The sequence below is a fragment of the Zingiber officinale genome, chromosome 9B (assembly GCF_018446385.1).
Source record: "Zingiber officinale cultivar Zhangliang chromosome 9B, Zo_v1.1, whole genome shotgun sequence".
Classification (NCBI taxonomy): domain Eukaryota; kingdom Viridiplantae; phylum Streptophyta; class Magnoliopsida; order Zingiberales; family Zingiberaceae; genus Zingiber; species Zingiber officinale.
Window position 1 is genome coordinate 9474492 of NC_056003.1, and position 17072 is coordinate 9491563.

At 44.1% G+C, this 17072-nt stretch overlaps 1 protein-coding gene and 1 long non-coding RNA gene across 2 annotated transcripts; both read right to left on the bottom strand.

Moving 5' to 3' along the window:
- Positions 1–1377: 1377 nt before the first annotated feature.
- LOC122022549 lies at positions 1378–10235 on the bottom strand. The gene is made up of 5 exons (XR_006123011.1): positions 10146–10235; positions 9924–10068; positions 9653–9804; positions 9465–9553; positions 1378–1776 (listed from the first exon to the last, which is right to left on the bottom strand). It is a non-coding gene; the product is annotated as an uncharacterized LOC122022549 (long non-coding RNA).
- Positions 10236–11308: 1073 nt separating this feature from the next.
- Positions 11309–12674, bottom strand: LOC122024829 (senescence-specific cysteine protease SAG39-like). The gene is made up of 2 exons (XM_042583547.1): positions 12163–12674; positions 11309–12067 (listed from the first exon to the last, which is right to left on the bottom strand). Exons 1-2 carry the CDS (start codon positions 12623–12625, stop codon positions 11475–11477), a joined length of 1056 nt encoding a protein of 351 aa, XP_042439481.1. The 5' UTR covers positions 12626–12674; the 3' UTR covers positions 11309–11474.
- Positions 12675–17072: the final 4398 nt, after the last annotated feature.

The window sequence follows — 17072 nt, forward strand, 5'->3', positions numbered from 1 at the left end:
TTGAGTAGTTTTGTCCAATAAAAAAAATAACTATAATTATTTAGTAATTTTGAGCGTGTTAGAGAAACTGTCTAAATCTACTATTAACAATGTTGAAATCAGTATTTCTGAAATATAAAGTGCTTTTAATGATGATGAAAATATAGGCTATTCTTTTGTTCAATTTAGTGAGTCATGTGTTATTTCAGTTGATTTAAACTTCTTCTACCTTACTATCATCTACTTTATTTAGGTACATGACTATGCTAGTCACTAATAAAGCTCTGTTGCTTCTTCTAATTAATTAATCAGGTTTAGTAGCACTTCAGCACCCAGTTTCTTTTTTGTTCGTTTTATTCCTACGAACTTGCATTTTCTTTATATTCGCCCTTGGACTTTGCCTTTCCATTTCCTATTCTTCTTCCACGCATCTTGTACGCACTGAAGGCTTAGCACCAAAAATATCTCACTAAACTAATCGCAACATGCACGGTATCAAAGACTCAAAGCTTAAAGAACGGTCTAACTCTGCTCCAACATCATTTCTTTTTCCCTGCAAAGTTAATTAAACATGCGCGTAGAAAAGCAAGCAGACACCACAAAGCTTGAAGTAAAGAGGGATTTAAAGCCAATCAAGCAAAGAAGGAATGAAATTGAAATGCTCCTACAACAATAAACAACTGTCCAGAAACAATTATTGATCCTCTTTTTTATCCAAGAGCACTAAGCATGCAAGCAGTGAGGAGTACCTCCCCACCATCCAACACATCTTCAACCTTGGTAAGGGTACACCAATTTCTAAAGCTGATGTCCCTCTAGGTGCATAGGCTTTTGTGATAGTGTGCAGGCAAACAACATTGTGGAGTTCCCACTCAGAGGGAATCCGACTTAAAAATGGGAGAAGCTAGTAGAGCCTGCCAAGTACCCCCTGATTCAGTGTTGAAGCCCTCCATTATCAGTTGCCTCCATCGTCCCCTTGCATTAAGCTTCCTTTGTCTCCCTAGCTTTTTCTCTGCTCCACTAGTGCTAAAATTTCCACGATTGAGAGTAGCATGTAACTCCATGGTTTCAATCATTTTGCCTACCTCAGCTTCAGGCTGAGTTGGGTCATGACTCCAAGAATACAAGGTTTTGCAGAGGAAACATCAGGTGGGAATCATGTGTAACTTGGCTGAGTTGATACATAGACTGCATGGCCCAGCCCAGCAGCTCTGAGCCATGCCATGCCTGGCCGAGACATGGCACATTGACAAGCCGAAGGAAGACAAATAGTACATATTTGATTACTCATCTAAAAGCTTTAGATGGTAAAAAAAACATTTTATAAACTTGAAACAATAACATATATAAAAAATTGATGAAAATAGCTTCCAGTCCAAAAACTGAGCAGTGATCAAAAGCCTCCCTGCTAAAAATGGAGTAACTCCAGTTTGTCCGTTTGATCTCAAGCATCTTGTTGCAATGAAAACGTCTCTGATTATTTTTCTAATTCCTTATAGATCATATTACAGCCTGCAAAATGCTATTTGGATACATCCATACAACAGTAAGGATCTGTGACAATGAGGCAAGCATAACGCAACTTCTTAAGGGGAAAAAATGGTGATGACTAGGGACAGATGATATTATTCTGAATCAAAAAGTTTAAACCACCGGTAGTTCACCAGTCACTAATGATAACGCTCTTCTTGGGCCGATCTCCACGATCCATCTCTTGAGAATCAATCAACCTCATCACATCCCCATGCCTTCAAGAACTTGACCAAAGACGACATGTCTCTTGTTCAACCATGGTGTCTGCATAAACCCAGTTTGTGTAAACACACTAATGCAATCTTGGTTTTGTGATGACCCATTACATTGCAATGAATTGAAAAGAAATATATGAAAGCAACACCCTTTCCAAGAAAGTTATACATTTCCCCAAAATTGAAGCTTGGAATGAAGTTTAAATGAGCTTAACTATAAAAGTACCAGTGTTTCAGCTCCCTCGATACTGAAATTTAGTTGCCCATGTAGTCATTCAGACCTATTCAAGTTTTCAAACATTTCAAGGTGCAGTCGTGAGAACTAAATGTTCTGCAGAATCTACTGTTACAAGATAAGCTAAACCATGATGGATCTCCTTGCATAATATTTTCGCATTGATGAAGCTTAACCATAATGTTTTGGAACAAAGAGGCGCTAAACCAGTGAACATTTCCTTTCCCAGCTTCGTTTTTGTGAGATAAGGAAAACTAAGATCCTTTTTAAACTTATATTTCATGAAGTAGCCTAACTCGCTCAGGAAATGCCAATCATGGATAGAGATATACACATATAGAGATAGTGATAAGCCTGAAAAGCGGTTCAAAAATCAGTTTTTGTTTTATGAGTGTGGTTTTGCCTCTGAGGGATTCCTGTGAAGTAAGCTTGTCAATGAGAAAAGGCATGCACCTAACAGACAAATGTATATCGAGTATTCAATTAAAATACATGACGCAGGAAATCACAAAGATCCATCCTCATACTAATTATCAGATAGCTTTATTAGTTAGAAAAAGAAAGAAAGAAAAGGAGACATTCTGAAGGAGAAGCAAGTAATCTACGGAAGTGATGAGCTCCATCATCATCAACTTTATTAACATTGTTTGGACCAAAAAATATTATCCTTTTAGTTTGCACCATGCACGTCAGCATGAATATTATCCATGTGCGGGTCAGGTACAAAAGAAAAGAGATCTGTTGGACCCCGTGATAATTTTGATGTGATCAACCAAGTTAGTTAGGTCCTGCGTTTTGTCTGAACCCTGTGTTTGAGTGTGCAGGAACTTAGGAGCACAGGAAGTCGAGCGGAAGACGCAGCTAGCGAGAAGGACGACACGGGAAGGGAGCCGACGGGCTCGGTGCGTCCGAAGGACGAGAGAGCTGCGGAAGAGTACTCTGGTAGAGCGAGAAGAACGTGCGCGACGTTCGAGGGACGAGAAGCCGGACGGAAGACTGCTCGAGGAGAAAGCCGGGAACTGGGTTCGGGTGAGCCCTATTCCGGATGGCCGCAATCACCTAAGGAGCCGAACCGGAGCAAGTCAACTGGAGTTGACTTGTCAACGGTTCAGTCGACCGAACCCCATGATCGGTCGACCGAACCTCAATCCTCAGAAGACCAACCGCTGGTGACACGTCAGAAGCCACGTCAGCAAGCCAGTCGTTGGGGGACTGATTGGTCGACCGAACCTCTTGATCGGTTGACCGAACCAACGTTTATCCAGAGACTCAGTCGAGCGTTTTGATCGGGCCAGCGCAGAGGAAGACCGTTGGCCGATCGGTCGACCGAACGCAATGATCGGTCGATCGAACCTGAGCTCGATCCACAGAGACTGCACCTGGACGGAAAGATGGGCAGGTACGGCTAGTTCGGTCGACCGAACCTGGGGATCGGTCGACCGATCCCTCTCGAGTCAAACCTGATCCCGAAGATCAGGTTAACAGATAGACTCTAGAACCCCTATATAAAGGGGGTCTCGGGGTAGCTATTGAAGAACAACGAATACGAACGAAGTAGCAACTCTAATAATCTCTGTTTAAGCAACTACTGTGCTGTCAAAGTGTAAAAGGCTTCTCCGCCTTCTGAGAAGGAGTTTTTCTTACTGCGCTTTTCTTACTGTCCTGGATTATCAACCCACTTGGTTGTAACCAGGTTAATTTCTGTCTCCTTTTATTTCTGTAGTTGATTTTATATTGTTGCTTTATTTTAAGAGTTGGAAAGCTTTGAGGAGGGTATAATTTTTATTTGCAGGCAATTCACCTCCTCTTGCCGGTCCCCACTGCACCTACAAGTGGTATCAGAGTCCAACAGACTCAGAGGGACTAACCTCCATCTGAAGCACAAAGATCAGAACAATGGCCGGCACGAACATTCATCCCCCGAAGTTCGACGGAGATTTCGCTACATGGAAGCGAAAAATGGAGGTATTCTTTAAAACAGATTTTGATATTTTAATTACTATGAAATATGATTTTGCAGCTCCTAAAGACAAAGAAGAAAACACGTGGAGCAAGAAGGAGTAAGCCGATTTCGTCGCCAACGGAAAAGCTGAATTCCACCTCTTCAGCGTTCTGCTACCTCAGGAGGTAAGCCGGATTGGAAGCTACGACTCCGCGAAAGATCTCTGGGAAAAATTCCTGGAGCTTCACGAAGGTACTTCCGAAGCGAAGCTAGCGAAGCGCGACATCCTCCGGAACCAGTTAACGAACCTCCGGATGAACCAAGGCGAGAAGGTAGCGCAACTCCAAGCGAGAATCAAGGAGCTGATAACGCAACTAACGAACCTTGGAGAAGAGGTAACCAACCGGGATTCGATCCGATACGCGCTCAATGCCTTCCCGAGAACTCCGGAGTGGGCTTCCTTAGTAGATGCGTATTACATCTCTAAGGACCTCGAGGTAAGTACTTTAGAACAATTATTTTCCACTTTCGAACTTCACGAGTCTCGAGTTTCAGAACCCAACGGAGCAGAGAAGACAAGTCAGAACATTGCCTTAAAGGCAAAGATGAACAGTTCTGACTCCGAAGCCGCAGTCGACAAATCCGAAGCGGCACTACTGGTAAGACACTTCAATAAGTTTTTCAGTACTAACAAATTTAGATCGCAGAGGCAGCATCGAAAGAAGAGGATGGTTCGTTGCTACAACTGCAACAAAGAGGAGCACATCAAAGATGACTGCCCAAAGCTAAAGAGAAAAGAGAAAGAAAAAGAAAAGTCAAAATACAAGAAACCAGAACCTTCCAAGCACAAGAATCTGAAGGCTACGTGGTCAGATTCATCATCCTCTGAGTCAGACATCGAAGAATTCTTAGGGTTGGAGCTAATGGCGAACCATCAGCCGGAAGAACACTCAAGCTCAAACATGAGCATGGATAAAGGGGGAGGAACGTCAGAAGAAAGCAGCAGTGAAGGGGGAGCGTCACCAGATCAGGTAAGTAAGGTACGCAATCTAACCCCGAATCAATCGTTTAGATTTATTAAAGCTCTTTCTAAAGAATTAGATAAATTAGAAAAAGAAAATGAAAATTTGAAATCAGAAAATGAAAATTTAAAATTGGAAATTGGAAATTGAAAAATTGAAATCTGATGCATGCTTAAAGATAAATGTTTTTCCAAAATCAAAACTTAAAATTTATGGAAAATTAAACTAGTATATAAGGAAGCATCAGGGTCAACTTAGGAAAATTCCTAAAAATTATGTACCCCCTAAATTTTTGACTAATCCAGTAGGAAGGATCCTTTATTGGGTTCCAAAATCTGTGCTAAATTAAACATATAATTAAAAGCTTTATAGAGAGAAAATTAAACATTTTCCTTATGAAGGCTTTGTCTAAGGAAGTGGTTGTTGCTCTAATAACCAAGAAGGCCTAGTGCCTCACTACGACCTGGAAGCTGAAACAAAATGTTTAATTAACTTTCCGAAAAAGCATTAAAAGTAGAATTAAAATGCTTTGAAAGTATACAAACAATTTTTTTTCTTTTCTAAGTTTTGGATTTTTACTTAGAATTTTTTTTTCTATCTTAAGAACTTGCTTCCCCGTTTTTGCTGTGATCAAAGGGGGAGAGAAAAGTACAAGTTTAGGGGGAGTTAGGAAAATTAAAAGTTTAATTTTTTAATTACTGTTGCAATTTTATTTATTGCAAATATTATGCTTAATATGCTAGTTTAGTAATTTTTCTTCAAAATTACTTTTTTTGTCTGTTTTACCCTAACTTGAACTTGGGTTGATGCACATCAAAAAGGGGGAGATTGTTGAACCCCGTGGTAGTTTTGATGTGATCAACCAAGTTAGTTAGGTCCTGCGTTTTGTCTGAACCCTGTGTCTGAGTGTGCAGGAACTTAGGAGTGCAGGAAGTCGAGTTGAAGACGCAGCTAGCGAGAAGGACGACACGGGAAGGGAGCCGACGGGCTTGGTGCGTCCGAAGGACGAGAGAGCTGCGGAAGAGTACTCCGGTGGAGCGAGAAGAACGTGCGCGGCGTTCGAGGGACGAGAAGCCGGACGGAAGACTGCTCGAGGAGAAGGCCGGGAACTGGGTTCGGGTGAGCCCTATTCCGGATGGCCGCAATCACCCAAGGAGCCGAACCGGAGCAAGTCAACTGGAGTTGACTTGTCAACGGTTCGGTCGACCGAACCCCATGATCGGTCGACCGAACCCCAATCCTCAGAAGATCAACCGCTGGTGACATGTCAGAAGCCACGTCAGCAAGCCAGCCGTTGGGGGACTGATCAGTCAACCGAACCTCTTGATCGGTCGACCGAACCAACGTTTATCCAGAGACTCAGTCGAGCGTTTTGATCGGGCCAGCGGAAGACCGTTGGTCGATCGGTCGACCGAACACAATGATCGGTCGACCGAACCTGAGCTCGATCCACAGAGACTGCACCTGGACGGAAAGATGGGTAGGTACAACAGGTTCGGTCGACCGAACCTGGGGATCGGTCGGATCGGTCGACCGATCCCTCTCGAGTCAAACCTGATCCCGAAGATCAGGTTAACAGATAGACTCTAGAACCCCTATATAAAGGGGGTCTCGGGTAGCTATTGAAGAACAACGAATACGAACGAAGTAGCAACTCTAGTAATCTCTGTTTAAGCAACTACTGTGCTGTCAAAATATAAAAGGCTTCTCCGCCTTCTGAGAAGGAGTTTTTCTTACTGCCCTGGATTATCAACCCACTTGGTTGTAACCAAGTTAATTTCTGTCTCCTTTTATTTCTGTAGTTGATTTTATATTGTTGTTTTATTTTAAGAGTTGGAAAGTTTTGAAGAGGGTATAATTTTTATTTGCAGGCAATTCACCCCCCTCTTGTTGATCCTCGCTGCACCTACAAGATCTTCATGTTTATTACATTAAATGCAGTAAGTAACTGGGAAATTTAGATCCCAAATTTCTCAAAGTAGGAAAGAGGACAAGACAGGCTCTGTCCTGTCCCCTTGCGCCACCATTCATGGTCTCCAACCTTGAAAGAAGAATTTCCAGATAAAAGGACAAAGTCCTCCCTCCACAAAGCCTCAGGCTCTTGTTTGTTTGTGAAAAACAATTCCTATTTTTTTTAAAAAGAGATTATCTTCTGCTGTTTGAATGTGATACTGAAATCTATTAGAAAATATTCTTAATAAGGGGGAAAGTATTTTCTCTTTCTGTAGGTCCAACTCGTTGAGTGAGCCGCTCAAGCAAAAGTAGAGCCAGTCATGCGGGACAAATCAAGTGCCCAACCAGCTCCTGGAAAATATTTTCCCAAACAGATGGAATCTAAGCAATTCAATCCCAACTTACTCGTGTATCTAGCAGCTAGCAAACAAGTAACAATATTTTCATATGATTATTAGGTAAGCAATAGAAGCCCATTGAGTTCTAGCTTAAGAACAAAATTGCAAAGGAAATGTGTGAATTTATCTGAATAAGATACAGCTTTGTAGTACTTCATGTGGAAACTTTCCAATTGCCGTGTCCAAAACTAAGCAAGCATCCACATGGAATTACAAATATTTCAGTTGACAAGAATGAAAGCAACTGAAATCAGCTATTTTGTGTTGGCAGATACTGTCTTTGAAATGACCAAAAATACAATTCTATACTATTTGTCAAGTGAAATATTGGCTAGCGGAGAGATGCATCCATGCTAAATACTAGAACAGATTTCAGGTATCAATTTCAAACATTATTTACCTTAACTGTGCAAATGAAGAACTGACTTCCATTAGTGTTGGGCCCTGCGTTTGCCATACTAACCACTCCAGGACCCAGATGAGCCACTGGAAATTTCAGAGTAAATAACGATCCCTTATAGGTATAATAATACTAATTACAATTAATGGCTGGCAAAGTTTAACTTACACTTGAAGTTTTCATCTCTAAATGTACGGTCATAAATGCTTTTACCACCAGTGACATGAAATTAAACAAATCAATTATCAGGAAATCAACCTATTCGAGTCGGGATGTGTTTGAGTGAGGAGATAGACTTTCCAAATCCAGCTCAATGGCGTTGGATATAAGTGCGACATGGAGGCGCCTCTATACAAGATGAGTCAAGCGGTTGTTGCTCCATCGCCTCAAGTAGTTTGGAACAATGTATCAAATTCATTTTCAATAATCTAGGCATCATCTATCTCCAAAAATCAGTCTGAATGTCAACTATTTGCTCCATCTAAGCCTATTGTGTTGTTGAGGGAAGCACTGGTACCAACACTATGGAAGCATGATTTGCAGGCAATATGAAAGAGGAAATACCCTAATTTGTTGAATCATCTCTTGACAATAAACTTAGTTCATGGTGATAAGAGGAAATACCCCAACTTCCACTAAATACATTAGAGATATAGATGTTAGGACTAGGAGTAAAAAATCTGAACTCAACCTATATATACTGTACCCCATCAATTGGAAAGACGTGCTTAGATTTATAAAATCTAGAATGAATCATCCAATGATTTTACTAGATATTATAGTTTATGCATTTTAAAATCTATGAATAACATGCCCACTCACTCACAATCACATTAAGAGGAGGTCCAAGTAACTTTTCTGAAAGCAACGATCAATGTACAGATGCCCAAATGGATCGTTTTTATATTATTTTTACATTGGTTACCTAACCTTGAAGATGGTTTTGATCAATATAATACGGCCTTTACTGAACAAACACAATTTGCCAATAACAACAATGTTAACCCTGCTAGTGAATTTTAGAGAAATGTTCAAGATCTCAATTATATGATAAGTATAATAAATCATGTGGTAGCCTAAAACAAAAAAAAAAATTGTGGTAAAATAAATTACCATTGTCAAACTCCTACCAAAACATATAGGTATCAAACATGAAATAGAATACTACTAAAAACCAATTACAATTTGAAATTTCAAATCCTAATCAATTGCCACCAATATGCCTCCAAGATTTAAAAAAAAAAAAAAATCTGGCATTGGCATCACAATTGAACATAGAGATACAGAGCTATAATTGAGGGAATTTCATAAATTAGCATGATTGCATCAGCTTCTATCAATGCTATGAAGTATTCATCTTATGTTATGGTGATACATAGGCTACCAATGCACCATGGAGACTAAATTTAAGTTCACTGATGTAAACAAGTAGGACATTTATCTGTTAACACTACAGGATGTGCGAAGAAGATGTCAACCTTATTTAACTTTAACAATTTTCTTTTACCAAATCCCTGGATATTTTGTATATACGTTTAGATCTTCTTTATATGTATGATTAAAATTCATTCATAGTATGCCATAGAGAAAGAGTCCATAAAAGTGCTACACTTTCTTGGTCAAGCACATTGTAGCACTTCAGCACTCATGGCCCTACTTTTAAAAGGCCATTCATTTCAGGGTTTTTGTGTGTGTGTGCATTCTTCAAGCTTCTTACAATGATTGGAAGTAGTTTGACTTTTTTATGCATTCAAACACAAATCATGTAGACAAACCAGAGATCTTACATTTCCCTTCTCAAAGTCTCCACCTTGAATCATGAAATCCTTGATTACGCGATGAAATGAAGATCCTTTATATCCAAGGCGCTTCTCTCCTGATCAAAGCACAAAAAAGTCAAGAATCCCAAGTAACCAAAAAGAAAATTTTTATCCAAACAAAAAATAATAAATAAATAAACAGAGGATGAAATGACCTGTGCAAAGAGCACGAAAATTTTCAGCTGTCTGTCTGGGGGGACATCATCTCCGTACAATCCTATCACATTTTTCCCAACGTCCTTTTCCACAGGGTTGCCAATGCGTATGTCAAAATATACTTTGTTAGTTACCTTGGACAGCAACTCAACTACCGAAGATCCCATCCCCATGACACAAAATAACATGGAAAAAGACATTCATCAAATCAACATCGAATGAATTAACGACAGAAAAGCCTTAATCGATCGAAAATCAAAATCGTCTAACCTTGAGCATTCAAAGGCAACGAGGAAGCCGATAAAGTTCCCGGCCGCAGCTAGGAATTCGGGCCCTCGAAAGCATTCAAAGGTCTCAGAAGAAGATGTCTGACAGCGATGCCCGGAACACCGGTAACATTTAGGACTACTTTCGCCTACCAGACAGAAAGCTAAGATGTAACGAAATGAAACTGAAGCAAGAGTATAGAGGGATGGAGAGAGATCCACTCACGATGGAGGTCAAAAAGCCGCCATTGATGGGGAAGGAGGCGAAGAGTGGGCGAGGTTTTTGATGCGCTTGAACCCCAAGCCAACTGGCGATTAAAAAAATGATGAATATAAAAATATATTTATATTTAAATCCTATGCACTAACCAGCTGTCTTTGAGGCTGTACAAGATGAGCACATATCTCTTAGACCATTTTTATGATCTAAGAATATGTCACTCATATTTACGATCGGATCGTGATCATGATTCGGTCGCAAATTATTACGATCCCTTTTTGGGTTCAACGTCCCCATCAGGCTATAGTTTTTATTCGAAACGAGCGGTCGGAGATCGTCCGGAAGTCTCTGGTGCTGGATAAGTGGTCAGGTTACTGGGCGGCGAGCGAGGGTGTCCTCCGGGCGGCCTCTGGCGCCCGCTCTGAACAAAACTATAATCTGATGAGGACGGTGAACCCAAGAAGGGATCGCAACCATTTGCAGCTAGATCACGACGATGATCCGACCGTAAATACGAGTGGCACATTCTCTAGACCACAAAAAGTGGTCCAAGAGATCCTGTCTCGTACAAGACGAGCCAGTTAAATTTTGAGATGTTTAAATTTATTTAGTAAGATAATCGAGTTGAATTTAAAATGAACTAAGATTGTTGGTGTTATCGAACTCTTAATTAAAGCTTAGCTTAACTTGAGCTTGATTTGTTTAGATATTATCGAACTCTTAATTCAAGTTTATTTAATTGCTTAAAACTTTAAAGTATTTGATTGATTTTTAAACTTGATAATTTAAATTTTTTTATTTTATTATTTATTTAACATATTGATGCGAATTTTATTAATAAATATAGTTCGTAAATATTGTTCATGAATGTTGTTTATGAATACTATTCACTAATATTATTCATGAATATTATTTACTAAGCATTGTTTACAAACGTTAAGAAACTAAATACATATATATTCAATTTTATTTATTTAATAAGTTGTTCAAATTTATGTATTTAATTAAACTTATATATATATAACAAATATAAATCAAACTTATTCATAAACTCTTATAAATTCATTTATAATCAATAATATCATCATTTGTTCGCTCGGTTGTCATGATTTATCTCTTTCATGATGATTTAAGATCAGGTGCGATCAAAATATTAGAAGCGAACGATTTCATCTTGTAAAAGTATAATCAACAAGATCAGAGACAATAACTATACGTGTACACATACTTACGGAAACATACATACAGACATATAGCTATACATTAGCGGATAGTGACTGGATATATAAGGCGTACATGGACTAGTGAATATGCATGCAGCTTGGTAGGTTGAATTCAAGCGGTTGGGTAGGAAGCCTCCATGGCGATACCGCACAAACCTTCCTTGGCATCCACATCTCGCTCCATCCTTATATACCCTTTCTCTCCCCAGCTAGCACCCCAAGAGTTCTTCACCAGCCAGTACTCGGTGCCGTCACTCGTCGCGCCGTATCCCACCGCAGTCACCCCGTGATCCAGATTGGTGCCACACTCGCCCGTGAAGACGCCGCTCGTGTAGAACTGGAAGGAGAACCCGCTGGCCTCTATCGCCACCGACACCGGCTGGTGGGCCACGGCCTTGCGCAGCGCCTCCTCGTCGTTGGCCGGCACGTCCTCGTAACCGCGAATGGCGGCGGCAGAGGGGGAAGATTTCTGTTTGCTGCAGGTGTCGTCGCTGGCCTGGTAGGGGTATTTGGCTTCGCCGGCGAGGCCGCCGTTTTTTATGATGAACTTGAACGCTTCGTCCATGAGGCCGCCGTTGCAGCCCTGGTCCTCGCCGTGGACGTCGCAGTCCACCAGCTCTTGCTCGGAGAGCGAGATCAATTTGCCGGTGGAGAGCTTGGTGATCCCCTCCATTGCGGCCACAGCGGAGAACGCCCAACAACACCCTGTTTTTGTTCGTCCAGCGCATACATTTAGGTATATCGTATTTGGTTGATTAACTAACTAAATAGTTCATTCAAATTGGTATTAATTTATATACCACATTGCCCTTGATCTTTGACGGGAGTGACTGCGCCTTTCGCCCTCCAGTCCATGCTCACTGGCGTCGCAGAGATGCTCTCGTACCTGAATCCTCTGTTCCCGATTGCGTTCGCCGGAGCCTTGATATTCTTGAAGCCAGTGCGCGAGGTCCTGAATTCCTCGTTAGTCATATCGGCGAACTGGTTTACGCCCAGCAAGTACTTGTGCCTCCCTGCGGCGTTGAACGACTCGATGCGCTCGACGTTGGACTTGAAGATCTGGAACCGGCGCAGCTTCTCTGCCTCGTCCTGGTACACGCGCCCGTGCTGTGCCATCCACTGCTCGTGTCTCTCCGCCATTGGCATCTCTGTATTGATCAGCTTGCGCGGCCGAGTGCTGCCGCTGCTGCTGCTTATCATTAGAGCTAACAATGCCGCCAAGAAGAAGCACTGTTTCATGTTGGTGGCGGCCGGAATACCCATCAGCTGCTCGATTTCCAAATGGTTTAACAAGAAACTAAATATTGGCTAACTGATGATATGTGAAGGCAATGAACCTTCGAACTATTTATAGGAAATTTGCATATCCGCTGATGCTTTCGCTCTTATGCTCTGCTGGTCTGTTCTTGCTACATGCACCACGTACGCTATGATCGACTCGATAACGACAGCTGCGTGCCGTGGAATACGTTGCATCGAGATATATAAATAAATAAATATACATTTGATTGGAAGATTCCATGCGTCTGTTCTAATTAATTAATTAATTAGTTAATCATGAGCTAAGATCCGATGGTTACGTTCTCTCTTTGGCAAAGACGTACGTAGAGTTCTGTTGTTGATTTAAAACATTGATAATTAGTAAGCGATTAGTTAAGAGCATTCATTTTGTTTGCTTTTTAGTACGTTTATATTAATTTTAAATGGCTTGCTATATTTATTTTGTGTTGGACTCTTATTATAATTTCTTTTTAGGAAAATAATTAGAGATACTTCTAAAAGAGAGGGCAAGTTAATTAGTTGAGGTGACAACTTTTTTGCCCATGCTAAGTGATACGGTGATAATGTGAATAGTGGACGGTCCCAGAGACAACGTGAGGAAAATAATGAAGATGATATAGAAAAAACGTCAAGAGAAGATAATAGTTAAGGTTTGTTGATCATTTTTCTCAGGACTTTGACTCTCTTACTTATTTTTCTTTTTTTAGCATGATTCTCAATTTATTCTCGATCAGTCGTAATATTGACCAGACCCCTAAGACTTATCCATTTCCTAGGTACGACTCTCGATCTATTTTCAGTCGACTCCAATACCGACCAGACCCCTAGGGCTCCACCCATGATCACTACTTCTCGGCATGGCTCTCAGTCTACTTCCAATCAGCTTCATTGTAGACCAAACCCCCAAGACTCTGTCGATGATTATCTTAGGCATGTCTCTCAGTCTACTCTCGGTTAGTTCCAACGTCAGCCAAGTCACAAGACACTACCCATCACTTCTCCTGACATAGCGCTCACAGTCTACTCCCGGTCGACTCCAATGTCGATCGGAATCATTATTATTAGAAAATAGTTATTTGTTTCCTAATTATTAGAGAATAATTATTGATGTGGATATAATCTTGGGGGCTTGGAAGGAAATAAGAAGAAAGAGGGGGTCATTTTGGTCATTGGGAAGGAGGAGAACTTTAGGGTTAACAGTGCTTATAAGCACTGTCCACCCACCGCCTACGGGGGGGGGGGCAGGTTGGACCGGTCGCCGTGAGGAGAGGAAGAAGATGGACTTCTCCTTAGTCCTTCAACGTTGCTGTCGGACATATCTACCGGCGACAACCGCCCTTAGAGCCACCTCCTCCCTTCTCCTTCGACCCCGGCGCCTCCCGCCATGGCTGCCAGCGCCTCACGTCGTCACCGCCGCCTCCAGCGGCTGCGGATGGCGTTGCCGATGCTCCCGACAGGCTGTGACTCCTCCTACAGCGGCCGCGCAGCGCGTCTCGACGTTGCCTACGCCTCCGGCGAGCGCCAACACCTCCTCCAACGACCACCGGTGCCTCCGGTGGGCCGCTGGTATCTTCCCTTCACCCTGTATGCTGGCGGCACCGTCATCTTCACCGGTCGTTGTTCTCCGGACACCGCCCACAGCGGCCGTCTCCGGCAACCAGCGCCGCCGTCTCGGGCGACCACTGCCACAGCCGCCTCCAGCGGCTAGCACCTCCAGCGGCCGATGCCTCCGGCGCCCAGCGCCTCCGGCGTCCACCGCCAGCCGGTGCCTCTGGAGTCACGTCGTCACCCTCCGAGTAGCCGCCGTCCGAGGGTTCAGGTATCACACTATGCCCATAATCTGGTCTGCGAGCCGAGAGTGTGTTCGGTCTTCGTGTCGCTGTCGTATCGCGGCCTTCGTGCCGCTGTTGTATCTCGGCCTTGGTACCGCGGTTGTATTCCGGCCTGCGAGCCGAGGTTGTAGTCGGACAGTGCATCATCCTACGGATCCATATCGCATCCAGCTCCGAGCCACTGGAGCCAGCTACTCACCGAGTGGACATTTATCTACTATTCAGAGCCGCGACGACTCGGTCAGTATCCCGATCAGCTCATCCACCTATCCGAGGGCGCCCCCCCCCCCCCCGGGCCAGGGTACGTCTTTGTATTCATTTTGTACTTATTTTGTTGTCCTATTATTATGTGGATGCTTATATGTTCGCGGGACCTACCTCGAGCATCGAGGTATCAAGGATCGGGGCAACCCGATCACTAGTTGCAGGTGTTGTTGACCAGAAGATATCGGACGACTTAGTCAACATAGAGGACAGATCGTCAACCAGGTCATGGGGGTGCGGTCAACCTTCCAGACACGTCACATCGGCAGGTTCTTATTCTCAGCTTCCCGACAGGATCAAATTGGCGCCGTCTATGGGAACGCACCTGGTCTGGAACGTGAAGACGGACGACCCGGAAAGTTCCGACATCCTCATGGCCTTGAGGAGTTTCGACGAGTATATCGTATCCTCCTCACTCCACGGGTATTCGGGAGTCAAGAAATTGAGTCAGAACCTTTTTTGGTCGGCAGGTTAGTTTTTCAGCTATATTCTCTTTCGGTTATAGAATTTATCATAGTTTCTCGACGAGGACTCCCGTGCCGATCGGCCGGGTTTCCAACATATCCGAGCCACCGGCTCGATGCCAAAGGCTCCCGAGCCGATTGGTTGGGCGTGTCTTTTCCGATCCCCCGGCTCGATGTCGAAGACCCCGTGCTGATCGGCCGGGTGTATATTATCCGAGCCACCGGCTCGATGTCGAAGGCTCCCGCACCGATCGACCGGGCGTATATTATCCAAGCCACCGGCTCGATGTCGAAGACCCCGCGCCGATCGGCCGGGCGTATATTATCCGAGCCCCCGACTCGATGTCGAAGGCTCTCGAGCCGATCGGCCGGACGTATATTATCCGAGCCACCGGCTCGATGTCGAAGACCCCGCGCCGATTGGTCGGGCGTAAATTATCCGAGCCCCCGACTCGATGTCGAAGGCTCTCGAGCCGATCGACCGGGCGTATATTATCCGAGCCACCGGCTCGATGTCGAAGACCCCGCGCCGATTGGACGGGCGTATATTATCCGAGCCCCTGACTCGATGTCGAAGGCTCTCGAGCCGATCGGCCGGGCGTATATTATCTGAGCCACCGGCTCAATGTTGAAGACCCCGTGTCGATCGGCCGGGTGTATATTATCCGAGCCACCGGCTCGATGTCGAAGACCCTGTGCCGATCGACCAGGCGTATATTATCCGAGCCACTGGCTCGATGTTGAAGACCCCGTGCCGATCGGTCGGACGTATATTATCTGAGTCACCGGCTCGATGTCGAAGACCCCGTGCCGATCGACCAGGCGTATATTATCCGAGCCTCCGGCTCGATGTCGAAGGCTCTCGAGCCGATCGGCTGGGCGTATATTATCCGAGCCCCCGGCTCGATGTCGAAGGCTCTCGAGCCGATCGGCTGGGCGTATATTATCCGAGCCACCGGCTCGATGTCGAAAACCCTGCGCCGATCGGCCGGGCGTATATTATCCCAGCCCCCGGCTCGATGTCGAAGGCTCTCGAGCCGATCGGCCGGGCGTATATTATCCGAGCTGCGAGATCATTGTTGAAGACCGTCGAGCAGCGACGTTAAACTCTTGAGTCGAACCGGCGAGTATAAAAAACCCCGGCTTGAAGACCGTCGAGCGGCGACGTTAAACTCTAGAGTCGAACCGGCGACTATAAAAATCCTGGCTTGAAGACCGTCGAGCGGCGACGTTAAACTCTAGAGTCGAACCGGCGACTATAAAAACCTCGGCTTGAAGACCGTCAAGCGGCAACGTTAAACTTATGAGTCAAACCGGCGACTATAAAAACCCCGGCTTGAACACCGTCGAGCGGCGACGTTAAACTCTAGAGTCGAACCGGCGACTATAAAACCCCGGCTTGAAGACCGTCGAGTGGTGACGTTAAACTCTAGAGTCGAACCGGCGACTATAAAAATCCCGTCTTGAAGACCGTCGAGCGGCGACGTTAAACCCCCGTCTTCACGGACTAGCTTATCAGTTATTTCATCTCCCCCGTTCAGGGTTGAGTGATTATTACTAGTCTCGGATCGGCTTATCAGAGCATCTATCTCCCCCGTTCGGGGTCGAGTGGTCTTCGCTGTCTCAGACCAACTTATCATATATTCTATCTCCCCCGTTCGGGGTCGAGTGGTCTTCACTGGTCTCAGACCAGCTTATCAGATATTCTATCTTCCCTGTTCGGGGTCGAGCGATTGTCACTATCATATATTCCATCTCCCCGTTCGGGGTCGAGCAGTCTTGGCGAGCATCTATCTCCCCCGTTCGGGTCGAGTAGTTTTCGTGAGCATTTATCTCCCCCGTTCGGGGTCGAGTAGTCTTCGACAGCAT

Bases quoted from the DNA above. Each gene is read 5' to 3' on its own strand.
- LOC122024829 (XM_042583547.1), bottom strand. From the start codon at position 12,625: ATGGGTATTCCGGCCGCCACCAACATGAAACAGTGCTTCTTCTTGGCG. The intron at 12,068-12,162 runs GTATATAAATTA...GAACAAAAACAG, and splicing joins CAAAGATCAAGGGCAATGTG to GGTGTTGTTGGGCGTTCTCC.